The 17,781-nt window shown below is 38.1% G+C and overlaps 1 protein-coding gene across 1 annotated transcript in view; it reads right to left on the bottom strand.

Moving 5' to 3' along the window:
- The window catches only part of LOC137294885 (periaxin-like), a 60,346-nt gene that overhangs the window by 8,017 nt on the left and 34,548 nt on the right, over positions 1–17,781 (bottom strand). The window contains exons 3-4 of the mRNA XM_067826029.1: positions 6,395–6,450; positions 725–847 (exon numbers count right to left, since the gene is read on the bottom strand). Coding sequence (XP_067682130.1) covers positions 725–847; positions 6,395–6,450 — 179 coding nt within the window. The remainder of the gene's footprint in view (positions 1–724; positions 848–6,394; positions 6,451–17,781) is intronic.

Genomic DNA, 17,781 nt, shown 5'->3' with positions numbered 1-17,781 from the left:
TCTTTAATAGTAGTCTGAAACATCATTTTTGCAAACTTTTTAGACAATATATTTGTTTCTATAAAATCCCTTGCCCCTGTATTATCCAATGGTCGGTAGATAGTATATAGACATACACATGTTATTCTAATACTTAAATTCATAAACTAACAAAACTGAAATGCTTTAAGAGGATTTTAAGCTGAAGCACTTAAGCAAACAAATAGCCTACTCAGAATTTTATCAATGCATAAAATAAAAGTGTCTCACGTTTCCTGAAACAGGGCTTTGTGTATTTTTTAACTTCTTACTCTGCAGAGTAATTTTGAAATGTATTAAAAAGCCATCATTTCAAAAGTCAGAGTCATGTTTTTGACACTTCATTTGAAAAGTTTATCTTTTCCTGATGTGACAAGAGACAATGAGGTTACTATCAAAATAAGGAAATCAAAGATTCAACTAAACTAAAATATTTGATAAAAAACATTTTTTAGTAAAACAGGCTAAATTTTCTTCCAAAGCAAACTATATATCGGCTTGTCAAGAACTTAACTTGTCTGACCTTAACTTGAAAAATGATTCTATGAATATAATTCAAAGCATTTCAAGGAAATATGATATGTATAAAATAAGTACGACAATGATCATCTGAAGTGACAAGAGGGAACTTGAATATGACATATTCATGACAGTACACACACTGCTGAGAGGAGTGGTACATGAAACACATGAAAAACATGCTTACCATGCTATTAAGGTAATTGTCATCAAGGGAGCCACAGGATCCATGGCGCTGAAGGAGTTCTGGCAGATCCTGATGAGGTAGTGATGTCCATGTTTTTCGTTTGTCATCTTTGGAGACGGGAGACTGGAATTAAAACATGATCATGTGTGTTTATCATCACAGCAAGGGTACATCTACAGGTCTAAAACAAAAAATTAGCAAAAATGGAGTTGGTTGACCATGATGTGTGACTCATCAAGAGTTACAGAGCTTCGATCCTGTCCAAAACACAAAGGTTATACAAAAATATAAATTGGCCCAGAAACAGTGGTAGAGTATAATTTTGTATCAAGTTTCACAAACAGATTAAGAAAGCAGCACATGAATTGCTGTGCTCCTTCCAGCTTTGAGTAACACTGATTGTAAACCTTGTCTTGTCAGTCACTAGTTCTAATGTATGAATTTGTCTTGTCAACAGCATAATGTTAAGGGCCTATAAGTAAAATCTTCAAAAATCCATATAGGACATTTAGGAGGATATGGGTTTTTCATTTTTATACAGTATTAATGCACTTGCAAATCCAAACACACTTTTAATATAGTAAAAAAAATGTACATCAATGTTGCAGCATCATTCCCTGAATCAGTCGCCGACCCATCACATACTACTAGAAAATAAGATTAGTGAGTGCGACAGTGAGTGAGTACTGTTTTACACCTCTTTTAGCAATTTCTTCAGAATAACAATAGTAATTAAGTACAACAGGCAAAGACAAATGAAAGTTATTTGATATTTTCCAAGATAAAGTTCAAATCATTTCCATGGAAATCATGGAAAAAATAAATGTCATATATCTGTAAAGAGCAAAAAGCACCACTTCAAGATCTGTCTCATATATATGCCAAGATCTGTTGAAAGATATCAAATGGTTTTCGAGTTGTGTTCTGGAAACGAAGTTCATCCCTCTGTTTTGAGACTAAGTCTGAATCATTTCCATGGAAACCAAGAAAAATCAAAATGACCAAAATCTGTAAATGGCAAAAGCCACCACTTTGGGGTCTATCTCACATATCTGTCAAGTTTAAAGGAAAGATATTGAGCAGTTTTCAGGTTGTGCACTGGAAACAAAGCCCATCCTTCTCTTTTGAGATTGAGTCCAAATCATTTCCATGGAAACTGGTGAAATAATAAATCACAAAAACCTATACATAGCAAAAGGCCCACATTACGTTCTGATTGATATATGTACCATGTTTTGCAGAAAAATATTGAACAGTTTTTGAGTTATGCTCAGAAACGAATCCTACCCCTCCCATTGGACTAAGACCAAACCATTTCCATGAAAACCAAGAAAAATAATAATGCCCCAAATCTGTAAACAACAAAAGGTACAACATTAGGTTCAGTTTGTTATATCCACCAATTTTGGTCTAATAATACAGAACAGTTTTTGAGTTATGTTCCAGAAACAAAATGATTATGGATGGATGGACAGACGAGGCAATGACTATATCCCCCACATTACATGCTGGGGGGTAAAAATATTATAAAAGGTTAAGATCCTTTGAAAACAGATTGAAATTTATAGCCTGCCCAGTCATTGTATAGCCAAACTGAAAGCCTTTTGAAGCCTGTGTGATCTTTGTTAGCCAGAGGCCCAAGACACAGACAAGGTTTTGTATTATATATTTCCCTTCCCAGGACATAAGGACATTACTCCCCATCAGGTAGTAAACCCAGGTTCTCCTCCGTGATTGTGCTGTTGCGTGAGTGTCGAACCTCATGTTTACACTTTACCAACTATGTCAGAAACTTAAGTGGGATCTCATCCTGTGATGACCTAGGAAGTGAGTATATCCTCACACCATATACCTTGCGCCTTATTAGCTCCAGTGTGTTTTAATGTCTCCTGAATTCCTGCATTTGTTTAATGTCTTGCCATGAATGTATTACCCTCAGGAATGGGAGCATTTTTTTCTGGGTCAACTGTTTTAGCTTGGCATGGGAAATATGGGCTGAGAAAAAGCAGAATATGTTTTAATTCAACATCAAGTGAGCAAGGCTTTCAAATAGACTACTTAATAACTATTTTGTTCAATAACTAAATGCCCATCATAACATATCATAACAAGCATTTTTTAACTAGATTCTTTTCAAAGAATGGTGATGTGATGGGATTGAACTGCCATGACAGTTGATTGATAATCAGTCCTCCAAATGAAATCTGTTTTTCTGTCTAAAAAATCCTAAATAAATATGTTGAATTCACTGGGTCATATTTTTCTGACTGCTGAATATGTAAAGGAGGCTATGTAGGACATGTTTTAGCATCGAAATGTTTATATACATATTTCTGTCTGCTATTATGGTAGAGTTAACGCAATATCATATTATGTATGGTGCATATCAATATATTCTGATAGTGAGAAAGGACAGTTATCAATATGATGTGTGTTTTGAGTGCATACCTTTGTAAATGTCAGTGCTTTTGTTAGTTTTTGTGTGTGGAATGTATGTGTGTATGTTTTTTGTTGGTTTTGTGCGTGTGTGCTTGAGTGCATGTATGCATGAGTGAGTGGGTACATGTATGTCAAGGTGTGTATCACCAAAATGTCTCATTGTAATGTGATCCCTCCCAAACAACTCTTAATTGCCCTCACATCCAAATAGATTCTTCTCATGACAATAATGTCTCTTGGAATGATTCTTTTTTCACGGTCCTCCACACACTCTATTTTCTATAACAACCCATCCTTAGCCTGTCAGATCTGTTGGTGACTATCGCTAACACCATTTCTCAAGCCCATCCCTATAATGAATGACAGGTCTATGACCAGTGTCTTATCCCTTCTGAAAACCTGTTTGACCAGGCCTGGCTGAGTCGCCACTGTTCAAAGGCAAATTCACAACATTTTATGGATCCACCAGTGAACAATACTAGCACCTTTTCATAGCCAAATACTCTTATGAGACTGCACCGAACTGCCATCACTTTAAACCTCCCTTGATTTTAAATTAAATGCCAGAGAAATGATTATTCAAATACTGATCCACCCTAGCACAAGTCTATACTCTACATACCAGACATACTTCCAAGAGCCACAGGTTGTAAGCCTCAGTGCACACCTCAATCATATTAATCACATTATTGCTCTATGTCTTCAGTCATGTAATTCTACTGCCCAAGTCAGAAATTGGAGTGCAAACAAAGTCTTTAAAGGATTGGCTTTTCACTGAAGTCTTGGGAAGATATTTCAAGAAAGTAGATATCACACACAAGGGACAAATTCTATTTTGAACGAAAAAATGTTGGGAGATCTGTAATAAGTGCAAGTAGAAAATGGTGGATGACTACTTTTCCCATTGCAACTAAAAGTTGCAACTGACCTGAAGTACTACCCACCTGCACCACCTCCCACCTTTACCCACTCTTCCTTGTACCACTTTCTACCTTGACCACATCCCACCTGCACGTCCACCTGTACCCACTCCCCTTGTACCACTTTCCACCTGGACCACCTGCACCTGCACCACTTTCCACCTGTACCCAATCCTCCATGTGCCACTACCCACCTGCACCACCTACCACTTTTACCGACTCTTCCATGTACCACTTTCCACCTGACCCATTACCCAACTGCACCACCTCCCACCTTTACCCACTCCCCCTTGTACCACATCCCACTGGTGCCACCTCCTGTCTGTACCACCTTCCACCTGTACTGTCCATCCCACCTACACCACCTGTACCACTTGGTGTCTGAACCACATGCCAGATGTATCACCTACACCACTTCACATCTGCCAAGGCTGTCAGCAGTAATATTTCACTACCTAACAGACCCATGAAGGTCCCAGGGTAGAATAGGCCTTCAGCAACCCATTCTTGCCATAAAAGGCGACTATGTTTGTCGTAAGAGGCAACTAACGGGATTGGGTGGTCAGACTCGCTAATGGTGTTGATGCTCATCACTGGATTGTCTGGTCCAGACTCAATTATTTACAGACCGTATACCTGGGATATTGCTGAGTGCGGCGTAAAACTAAACTCACTCACTCACTCACTCCCTAACACCCATACAAATGGGTTTTGAAATCTCAAAGTCAATAGATGCAGTGATGTTCTTTATTGTGATTTGGAGGCTTTGTATTTCACCAACCAAATCTTTCCAGTTAACATTTCCAAATAAATCAATGACATAAGTTGTCTATTGGGTATCTAATTTGGTTCCTTGTTGTTTTTCAACCTTCATGATAAATTGTAAACCTGTATTGTGATCTGAGCATTATTTCCTAGTAATGCTTATACCATTCAGTTTTCATAATATATGTTGGACTGATGCTAACAACAGTGCTTCTGAGCTAGTTGGCACCACCCATCAGGACCCTCCTACAGCAATGTAATGTCACATTCTGACTTTAATGATAAATGTTATACTGCTCCTATGCTCACAACAGAATTTCTGAGCCATATTACACTAGTCCGTACCACCCATTAGGACCCTCCTACCACAATGATGCTATTATGCTCTGCCCACACAAGCTGATTGTACAAGCTTAGGCTCATGTTTGTCTACTCAGCATAGATTTAGGGGATCTAGTCAGATTACCTTAATCCTTAATCTAAACTATTATGTGGCTTGGGATCTGGCACTTTTTGATATTATTCTTTATGATCTGCTGATTGGGATGGAGGAGTCCCATGACAGAGGTTGTACTCAGGTGTAAACAAGAGAGGATTTCAAGCCGTGAATCCTCCTCTGAATGAGGCCTTCATAAATCATTTGGCCATACCCCACCCTTCTTGCTTAGGTTTTATAATCAAAAGACTAAATTACATCTTTGTGGCGATCTTGATAACCCTTAGAATAAACATGTTACATGCTCCTCAGTTCTACTTGAACTAAATATACTAAATATCACCATGTTTCTCAAGACTTTACAACCACTACGTTTAACCCCATTGTTCTGAGTGATGCTTTATAACCACCGGACTAAATCATATCCTTTTCAGTGATGCTTTTCTCACAAAACTTTATAGCTACTAGACTAAATCGCGTCCTTCTCAGTGATATGCTATAACAAATAAGCTTAACCACATCGTTATTGGTAATACTTTATAGCAATAAACTAAATAGCATCCTTCTAAATGATACTTTATAACCAGTGATCTAAATCATATCCTTCTCAGTGAAACTCTATAATCACTAGACTAAGGAACACATAGCTCAGTGATACTTTGTAACCTAAAGGCTAAATCATCCTTCTCAGTGATACTTTGTAACCAAAAGGCTAAATCATCCTTCTCAGTGATGCTTTGTAACCATTAGACTAAATCCAATCTCTCTTGATTAGCCCTTATAGCCATTAAGCTAAATACCATCACTCTGAATGAGGCTATGTAATGGCTAGGCCAGATCTCATCCTTCCAAATGAGGCTTGCAACCACTCAGCTAGATCTCAACCATTTGAGGTTTTACAACCACTAGAATATATTCCATTCTTCTGCTCCTTGTGGCTTGAAAACCACGCAACCATAACCCATTCATCTCAATTTCACCTTAAGGTAGTGGAAGCACCTGTGCTCTTCAATACTCATGACTTACACATGGGACCTCTTTTATTCTAAACCAAATTCAGAGCACGAATCCAAGTATTCTCCTTTCACAAAAGAAAAAGACAGCACTCACCTTATTTCTATCTGTGTTTGGAGCATATTCCCCACACTGGACATAGCCTCCGAATCCTGGAAAAAGTTACCACGTGGTTTATTCATGATGGTACACAACAATATATACATTGTTTATACATTAATAGTAGTACTCACAAACCACTGAAAATGTAAAAGACAGACCACACACATGCAAATGTACTAAAAGTATCTCATTCATGAAAATTCAACACAAATAGTTTATTAACATAGTTCAATTTATCTTGCTTTATGTGACGATAAAAACAATCATTGTCAAGTCTTTTGTACCACCTGAAATCCAACTAATTACAATAAGAATACATACATGTATGTCAAATGGGGCTTATATATTTTGTTTTACTTCCCCTAAGAACATCGTCTGTACTGTAACAAAAGCAATGTACACAACAAAAACAGGCTAACACCAATAAATTCAATATAAATGTTTCATTATACCTGAATACCTCCTGCAACTAGCTGCCAAACAGCAATACAAACTACTGATACTAATGGCATACTGTTTGCAGAACTACTTCTCAGTTCTCAATGAGATTAGAAAATTAACACGAAACAAGCACATGAATTTTCTATTACCACAATTAACACTAGCTGATCTCAATTGATCAAAGTGGCCTCTTTCTGACAAATGCACTTAACACTTTGAGAAACCTTGGAACATAAACACTGGGTTCTTTTGAAACAGAATACTTTAAATTAATTAAAAATTAACCTTCACCATAGATGACTCTATTGGAATTCTTGTTTGTGTTTCTTTTTAACAAAGGGTGTGAATAAATGACACATGGCTACAGTTACTCAGTTATTATGTCTAGTCTTGCTGATAGCCCTGTGGTTAGGCTGTTCACTCATCCCCACTGACGGATCAGGGTCTGATTCTAACGAATGGTTACAATGTGTGAAGCCGTTTCATGGTTTTTTTATTGTGATACTGTTGGAATACTGACTATAAACCTCACTCAGTCATGTTCAGATGGTGATCTGAAGATCTGACAAACTGTATTCAGGATGTTTTGATAAGTCAGTGAGAGAGTGACCATTTAACAGTGCTCTGATAGGTATTCCAGTTTTATAATGTGGTGTTGAATGAAAAAGGCCTGAAGTGGTGCAGATCTGCTTTTAGCAATATTCCAGCAACATCACATTAGGGCAACACCAGAAATGGGCTTCACACATTGCACCCATGTGAGGAATCAAACCCGGGTCTTCAGCGTGACAAGCAAACGGCTTAACCACTATGCAAACCCAACAACCCCTCACCACTTGCGAGAAACCCACAAGCATCAGTTCAGTGCTGACAAGTCAAGAAACAATCTGGGTAAACCAAGATCATAATGATATATTTCTGGTCTGTCCAGGGATCAACAAAATGTCACGCAACATGTGCAGTTTCATGCCAGTTAGATATCAACCATGTACATCCCTTTGCTCTCAGCCAGTTTTCAACCATGTACATCCCTTAGCTATCAACCATGTACACTCCTTTGCTCTCAGCCAGTTTTCAACCATGTACATACCTTAGCTATCAACCATGTACACCCCTTTGCTCTCAGCCAGTTTTCAACCATGTACATACCTTAGCTATCAACCATGTACACCCTTTTGCTACCAACCAGGTATACAACCTGGTATACCTCTTAGCTATCAACCATGTACACCCCATAGATACCAACCAGGTATGTGACCAGTTATATCCCTTAGCTATCAACCATGTACACCCCATAGGTACCAACCAGGTATGTGACCAGTTATATGACCAGTTATATCCCTTAGCTATCAACCATGTACACCCCATAGGTACCAACCAGGTATGTGACCAGTTATATCCCTTAGCTATCAACCATGTACACCCCTTTGCTACCTGTACACCCCTTTGCTACCAACCAGGTATGTGACCAGTTATATCCCTTAGCTATCAACCATGTACACCCCTTTGCTACCAACCAGGTATACAACCAGGTATATCCCTTAGCTATGAACCATTGTCAATAGTATTAAATAATTCAGCTTTAGGTTACCAGTAGTTTGTTGATAAGACTGATGACAGAAAATGCCCATATGCTGGACCTTAAGACCTCTGAAAGTTATTATTAAGTTTCCTTCTCAATATGCCTCTCTTAAACAAACTGAAAAGAGATGTGCGTCCAATGAAGAATGAATGCTTGATAGACCGTGAATATGGAATATTTCATCAGATAAAGAAAGAGGAAAGCACAAAGAAGTTTTCTTCATTTGTAGGTACTTGAGGACAATGCATTAACATCAGACAGATGTTTTGTAGCGACGTATGTACACAGGATGAAAATCTCATGATGTCCTTGCTATGGTCCGCTATGTTCAGTACCACTGAAATCACTGGGTCTACAACTTGATGAATATGCAACTGATTTTATATGTTCGGTTTCATGGTTTACCACTGTTATGAGAAATACAACTAGTGTTCAACTGGGTTCAAATCAGATTTCCTTTTATGACTCTTAATAGCATCTGATCTTTGTCTGAATGATCAACACTCCGAATCAGAATGCCTTCAATGGGGTAGAGACTAGTCATTAGGACTTACCTATAACCTTAGACAACATTCATGAATACTCTCCCTTAGGATATTGTGTGTGAAACAAGGTGCTGCTTCCCTTGAGAAACTTTATGCTTCCTGCTGTTATTGTCAACTTGTGAATCAGGAGGATGAGTATAGTGTTTATACTGTATAGCTGTATAAGGTCCAGGAGTGATAGTAGGGAAGGTTCGGGGTCGAAAGAAGAGCTGACATGGGAATGTCCCATTCTAATAAACAAGACACTCCTAATCATTACCTTCCCTATTTTAAAGGTGCTCAGTTGAATGGAAGAAAATATAAACAGACCACTTTAAAAACTGCATTAACTGGGACCGCTCTTAAGCTTGATAACGGTGTTAGGATCTACACAGAAACATCACATCTATAATTCCATAAAAAAGTGCTGCTTGTCATCATGCCAACTTAAAGATGCCCTAAGAAGCTGGTAGCAAGAACCAAAACGTATTCTTGGCATCCCACCAAATGGGTTTCTAGCAAGGGACACAACTCTGCAGACAGTAACGGAGACTTGAGATGATTGAGTACCAACTTCTAATTTCCAAACATCCTTCATTAGCTTAGCATGCTGAAACCAAGATTCAATTCTCCATATGGGCACAATATTTGAAGCACATTTCTGATGCCTGCCACCATGATGATGCTGGAATATTGCTAAAGGCAGCCCAACACTAAACTCAAACACTCACTACTCCATCAAGTGCTTTGCATCCAACTTCACACTCTAACATCTGGGAATCTATTCCTTGCTTGGTGGAACAACAATGGAAGAGATGGTGTCCAGACAAACATTTTCAGTTGACAATGCTGTTCAAATAAATCTTGTTTTTCTCTTATACAGTATATCGCATATTTATCACTCGCTTACAGTTTCAAACAGGTAATTTAGATTGTTTTCAAGCACAGATTGATCAATGTTTATGTAGGTGAACTGATGAATATAAAAACATTTTTAAAATATATTTGGATAGGCTGACATTCAATGAGAGCAGCCTGAATGAGACATATTTTGGTCTTACATATACAAGCCGTAACAGTCTCACAGACGACTAAGGAACTCATTGGCCTCTGTACCAAAGGGTCAACAAAGGAGGTCTAGTTTACCCTAAAGGCAGGTACTGACGCCTCACATACTCCTTTTACTAACAGTAGATTCAGTTAACAAAGGTCCACTGAAGCAATGCTTTCATACTCTCTAAAAGCAGTGACAACTGTTGCATGCCAGGTGTCTTGTAATCATGCAATAATGGCCAGGCTTGGAAAATGAATTCCTAACATACTCGCCAACAACTGGAGCATGAAAACATTGGTGACTACATAGCACTGGGCCATTGATCACTGAGTCCCGAACACAGCTCATATACCAACACTCATCATCAATAATAAAAAACTTTCAAATAGGCTTAGGTTATGTTTTCCTCACTGCATGCTTGTGTTATTCTTACACTGATGGATTAAAGTTATGAACACCAAAGTCAGATTAGTGAGTTTTCTTGGTCTAAATTTCAGTGTGTTATTGCTTATTTGAAGTTTGTAAAAGGAACATTTCTTTAATTATTTGATGCTTCTCTTAACAGAAAAATGTCTCCTGTATGACCTGCTGTTTTTAACCAAGTGTTTCATCTTGCCTGTCTTAAAACACCCTCCTAAAACATAAGAATATATTTGTGTAGCCTAAATATTAATTATACTTGTCATCCGATCGTGATTGTGAATGTAAAGTGCAGCAGGCATGCTTACCTAAGTCCTTATCCTAAGCCACAGCTTGAGGGAGATTTATGTGGAGAAAGAAAATTGTTTACCTTGATCGGCCATGATTATTTTGGTTACTTATGCACTCACTTCAGCTTACATGGTATAAGCTGTTATCTAACAGTACACGAACAGTTATTCAACGGCCATGTAGCCAGTGAATGGGTTCAGCTTTATCAAGACTTGTATGCTTTTAACCTGACATATTTCCAGGATGCATTTATACCTTTTTCCATAAAGGTTTTAGCATGAAATTACATCCATAAAAATCACAACAAAGTACAGATGTTAACAGAGTTTCACATGGAACTTGAGTGGTTGACTGGTTGTAACTGACATACCATAAGAAAGAAACAAGATGGTGTAATAATATTATATATTTTCCAAAACTATGCCTGTCCTTGGAAACTAACACAAGAATTCCATCACTATTCAAGGATTCCATGACCCAAATAATTATCATTTTATATCAGAGATGCCAACTTGAATTGCGGCTATTAAGAATATTTGGGACAATTCATGTCTGAAACAGTGTAGGTAGTTCTTCAAAGATGTCTGTAATGACCATCTTGACTGACAGTATAGGATATTCATAACTGTATAATGTAAAACAAGATTCTCTGGAAGAGCATTGTCTGTTGAAAATGTTTCTTCTCCAAGCAGAGAATAGAGAATAGTTCCCCAGATGTTGGAACCCTAAGTGTGATGCAAAAAGCTCAATGGACTAGTGAATGAGTTTAGATTTATGCTGCTTTTAGCAATATTCCAGCAATAAGATAGTGTGCTATACTGGAGATGGGCTTCCCACATTGAAGCCACGTGGGACTTTGAACCTGGGTCTTCAGTGTGACAACTGAACACTTTAATAATAATATATGCATTAAAGGTCACATGCAACCAAGAAATCCTACATAATTAAAAATTGCTTGTTTTTTCAACTTTATAGGTTGAATTGGCATTTTTGATGATTTGTTTCGGTAAGTGCATATCAGAATCTGCAAAGTTGTGTTTTATGTTGCATGTGATTTTTGATATTGTGCCAAACTCTATTCTCATAGCGCTAACAGTCAAGACTGGCAGATTATTACACTGGATAACCAAAGCTGCCTGTTAGGTGCTAGAAGGTTTTAGTCACATGTCATCCCACTGGGTACCCATTCTCTGCTGGGTGAACACAGGCAATTTTGAACAAACTCACTTGCCTAAGTTGAGGCCGCTTGTATCACATGTGCTTCATTGGGGGGCAAGACTGAAGTCTTAGAAACTCTCTAGGAGAGAAAAATATTATGAAAACGTTTAGCTCATATTGTAATGGTTGACATGTTGAAGTGCCTTCCAGTGAGATCACTGTGTGCCTTATTGTAGGATTGATGCATGATATACATAAATGTTTGAAACTTTGTTGCTTCCAAACAACACTGGTATGTATGGTGCCGAGGACCACTGATCCTAATCTGAGGGTTAAAGTCACATCCAACAGACTAAGGTGTGACCACAGTGAGCATACGGCAACACTTACAGTAATTCCTATATGTCTAAGACAACAGTGGTATTACCTTTTTTACATTGACAAATTGATCCCTACTTACAAGGAAAAGCAGGAAAAAATTCGGACTTAAGAAATATTTGTCCTTTAATAGATTGTTTCACAAACTAGAATGCATGACTTGAAGACATGATCTTTCTCATTTACAAAACCCCAACAGTGCCCCATGTGACTCCTATCGCACACTCATTAAACATTGAATAGTGATTAATTTAATTAGAGTTTGTGATTAATAATCAATATAACCACATGTCACCTTTTTGATAAACATTACTACTAATAATTACCCTTGTGAAGGATGTGATCCAGCTACATTGAAGTATAATCTTGGATAATGCTGGATATGTAAGAAAGGTATGTTACCTATCTAGCTGAAGTTGATTGACCGTGATTATCGCCAGCTACATCTTAACCCAGACTAACATTTAGTCTTTCATATAAACATATCAACCATCATAAGAACTATCTGTACACATTCACTATCCAATGTTTACTATATGTTGGTAACGTGTAACTGTAGGCAACCACTATCCGTCAACCACTAGTAACTGTTGGCAACCACTATCTGTCAAACACCTGTGACTGCAGGCAACCACTATTTGTCAACCACCAGTGACTGTAGGCAACCACTATCTGTCAGCCACCAGTGACTGTAGGCAAACACTATCCATCAACCGCCAGTGACTGTAGGCAACCACTATCTGTGAACCACTGGTGACTGTAGCCAACAACTATCCATCAACCACCAGTGACTGTAGGCAAACACTATCCGTCAAACACCGGCGACTGTAGGCAACCACTATCTGTAAACCACCGGTGTTGGTAACATGTAACTGTAGGCAACCACTATCCGTCAACCACTAGTAACTGTTGGCAACCACTATCTGTCAAACACCTGTGACTGCAGGCAACCACTATTTGTCAACCACCAGTGACTGTAGGCAACCACTATCTGTCAACCACCAGTGACTGTAGGCAAACACTATCCATCAACCGCCAGTGACTGTAGGCAACCACTATCTGTGAACCACTGGTGACTGTAGCCAACAACTATCCATCAACCACCAGTGACTGTAGGCAAACACTATCTGTCAAACACCGGCGACTGTAGGCAACCACTATCTGTAAACCACCGGTGACTGTAGCCAACAACTGTCCATCAACCACCAGTGACTGTAGGCAACCACTGTCTGTCAAACACTAGTGACTGTAGGCAACCACTATCTGTCAAACACCAGTGACTGTTGGCACATGAACACATATAAACTGGACAAACACTCCACATCTTAATTGTCAGGAGATAATAACACCATGATTATGATAACCACAGTAATTACAGACTGGCAAAAATCAGTCACAGACTATAAATAATCTTTTCCTTCTCATTCCTGTGGTAATTTCCCTTGTGACACCTGCAATCTTGTCACAGAACAGCCGTCAAGGATGATTGCAGGAAGTTCCACGGTCATTTCCACAAAGTTCTAAGTTTACTCAAAATCTATATAAAGATATAAGTGTTAAAACTGATGTGGTTTTAGTGAGGTCTCATAGGAAAACAAATTGATCATGATAAGATAAACGACCAACTTTGGAAACTTTTGCGGTATTCAATAATTCCATGATTGTTGTTTTAAATAGAAATATACAAATGGACTACACTGATGCAACTAGCTACGCAGAAAAATGCAACAATAAATTAATTTCTTTTTGTGGGGTAAATATGAAATCCATCTAAGTATCTTATTTTTATAGTATCAGAAAAATATCTGGTCAATATGAAATTCAGAAAGTACTCTTGAAGTAGTAAATTCGTGTTGATAAATCAATATAGGTTATGTATAAAAACATACACAGTTTACCAGTATATTAACCAGTATAGAGAGCTATAATCCTTTCACAGTGTCTCTGGGTTTATTGTCCACACATGACTGAACATTATGATGACATATTCTCATTTACAATCAAACATGGCCTCCAGATCCTACTGTCCAAACCACTGATTCTGATAAGGTCAGACCTCACTTAACAAAGAGCGTGTAAAAATCTGGCAAGTCTTCACCTATGAATCACTGTGTTATCTATGCAAGGACAGCAGATACATTCTTGCTTCGGTGTGGTGACAGTGGAAAGTAAATTGAAGAAAACAACCCATGGAAAACAACAATAGGAATATTTGAGAACATTTGAGGGCTGGATGGTTGCAGCAGCATTTGAGAGCTAATTCCTTTCTTGTTGTGGTTGTATAAGGCATCCATCACACAGTTTGTTGCTGGTTTTGTTTCCTACATTCCTTGTTTAAAACGGAGAAAAAAAGTATTTATCTTAAAACCATTAGTCATACTTGAAGAATGTGGTAGAACAATATTCCCGTCTTCGTTGCTATATATATGCTCAGGATTACTGCTTGAAATGTCTTAATCTCATATGTTGCTGGACTCTTTTAAGAATAGTTTAATACAAAGGAAAAAAACAATTAAATTGTTCTCATATAAGTTGCACCTGCAGGAAGACTGAGTTTAATATGCTCATATGTTGAGTTGATTTAGCAAGAGCTGGTATTTATTGGAAGGAGTAGGGGGAATACTTTAGTGGGGAGATGCGACACAATGTACAAATTAGGGTACATGTCTAGAGTGTCTAGTGTCAAAGTGGGTGTCTAGCGCCTGTGGAGCAGAGTGACGTGTACGTGCACGCGAATGTACAAGCTTGCGCATGTGTGAGCATGCATATGCATGCAGGAGTGCATGTGTGCGTGCATGTGAGGTGAGGTGAGGTGAGGTGAGGTGAGGTGAGGTGAGGTGAGGTGAGGTGAGGTGAGGTGAGGTGAGGTGGGAGTTATCATCATACTCAGGAATTTGAGAATATTTTCCTTGGATGACGACATTCATGCGTGTGTATGTGTGGCTGCTGGTATTAGCCAAGACTTTCAGCTAGTTTTATAGTGCAAGCTCACTGAGATGGCATGTCGCAGTTAAGCATCAATTCCCACTCAGACACATCATACTGATTCTGAGTCCACCAGTCCTTGTTGCATCCATTCATAACTAGCTCAGTATTAACAATGTGGCTGGGGATGAAACTTGTGATCTTCTTTTCCCCATGAGGACGCTCAAAGCACTAGATCACAGAGGTAGTCATGTGTGGTTGTGTGTGTGTGTGTGTGTGGGTGTGTGGGTCACAGGGTGGGTGGAGATGGACACTAGAGATAGATTATGTTTGTGGTAGAGTGGAGAAAGGAGGCATGCATCAAAGCCAAAGATGCAATAGAAAAAGAGAGTGGGATGGGGTGGGATTGTGAACAGGGGAAGACATAATCAGGTAGCAGACAAGTTCAAATCGGATTTAATCAGAGCAGATGAAAATATTCAGGTGTGGGATTGTAGTAAATAAGGATTATGTGTCACTCGGACTGTTCAAGGTTTAGCACTAACCTCAACACACACACACATTTTTACACGCTAAACAATTCTGACAACCAAATGTAGCAGAAAATTATCTGATGCAAACCATGGACGCCAAGTGTCCTCCATCTGCCTCAGTAATCTTGATCATGTCTCTTCACAGTCTATTAGACAATGATTGTGCTTCCCAGGTAAGTCAGTCAACTCTCTCAGTGTGTTCTGATATTTTATCAATGGCTTGTTTTCGACCATGCAGCAGGTGTAATACATCAAGCCCTGGAGCTGGGACTGACACACTGCCCCAACTCACTGTGAGATCAGTTGCTGTTACAACTTCACTTTGAAGGACTTGCAAGTCTATAAAATATTGAAATATGGGTCACGTCCATATCTGCATCCATATGGTGGATCTAGTGATGGATTGTATGGATTTACTCTCTCAAGCTGTTGTAGGGATCGAATCCACTCGGTTGCACTTGTATGTCATTGTCACATTATTGGTATCAGATTTGGTTGTTCAGGTTTCAGGAATTTCTATTTCAGAGTTATGTAGAGTAAATGCAGTCACAGATATTTCCAAATATTTTGGTAAATTCAAGTCTATTTGTTTGTTTTTGAGGGAAACTGACTGATTTCAAGGTGTGATAAATTTTAAGACCAAATAGTATTTTAGTCATACTCTTTACCTGCCGTCAGCAAAATATTAATAAGGGTGGGATTTGTAATGACACAGATTTGTCTAACAAACTTCTGAGAAAACCCAATAATCCATCCCAAGGAAATGACATCAGATGAACTTTTTAATCAGACAATCAGTGTCAAATTTATTTTACTAGCATCAAAACAAAGCATTCTGAGCAGTGAATCAAAACACAATGACCAGTTCCGAATGCAACAGACACACATGGTCATATTGTTCAAATGTGACTACTTCTGAGGAACATGGCGTCTCCAACCAAAATATTACCATTCATGGAGAATTTGTGTTTCTGTATGAGTTTCCTTGGATTCAAATCTAAATTCTTTGTCAGAATGGTAAAGAACTGAAGCCAAAATATTTAGAAAGCTGAAAATTGATTCGCTCTATTGAGAAAACAATTCACTAAATGAGGATAAAGGACGAAGCTGACACCTTGTTATTGAGACTGCAGCATTAAAAATGGACTCAAGGAAAACTATTTACTCATCAAAGTTTCAAGATAATTTCAATCAATAGTCACATGCTGCATTGTTCAAAATGGTTCATAGTGTTTCTCTTGTAGTCAACTTGTTCTTCGAAGAATTGTTGAAAAAAAGTGTCATTGATTTTAAGAATGAGAATAGTTGATCAATAAAACATGCATCAACCTGTTTAGCATTTTCCCTCCAAAGATGCTTGTATTTGATTAGCTTGTAATACACATTGACTACTCATAGTGAGAAAGGATTTCTAAATAACTATTCCATGAACTATTTCGAACTATATTTCCAACTAAAATAAAAATGCAAACATTGTTTTTGTTCCTCAACTTGGCAAGATCAATTTTGTGCAGATATGTTGATGAGGTTTTGGTCATTTTCTATCATAAAACCTCAGAATCTTTGTTTGGAAATGCACGTCTTCACATTTAATACAGATATTCGGACATGGGGGAGGGCAGGGTGTTAATTCTGACTGGATGTTTACAGCTGATACATTAAATGATTTCTGCAGCATCACAATAGGTGTTGCATAGTTTAAACAGCAGGTGTTTGTCTTGAGACACTGACTACAAAGAAGTTAATCTATGCTGCGAACAGAATTCATTTCCCTCCAAGAATGCCGACAAAACAACTCTTAAGTTCATTCAAAAGCAGTTATCAACAATAGCACTCAACAATAGCACTCAACTCAAGTTATGGCTACTTTCAGAACTCTAAGGAAAATGAGAATCAAACACATATATAAATGTTTAAATTTTCTCTTATGAAATTTATCCCAAATAGTATGCTGTTGGTATGACAACATCTTCAAACAATCAGGCCTTCTTTGTCCCCACATGGATATTTAAAATGTCCCTATCAATTGTTGACTAGTACTTTCTGTGTCTTGTTACCTTTGTATAAAATGTGCA

This window comes from Haliotis asinina, chromosome 8 (genome assembly GCF_037392515.1).
Source record: "Haliotis asinina isolate JCU_RB_2024 chromosome 8, JCU_Hal_asi_v2, whole genome shotgun sequence".
Classification (NCBI taxonomy): domain Eukaryota; kingdom Metazoa; phylum Mollusca; class Gastropoda; order Lepetellida; family Haliotidae; genus Haliotis; species Haliotis asinina.
The sequence above is the reverse complement of the archived record's forward strand: the minus strand, read 5'-3'. Positions and strand labels throughout refer to the sequence as shown.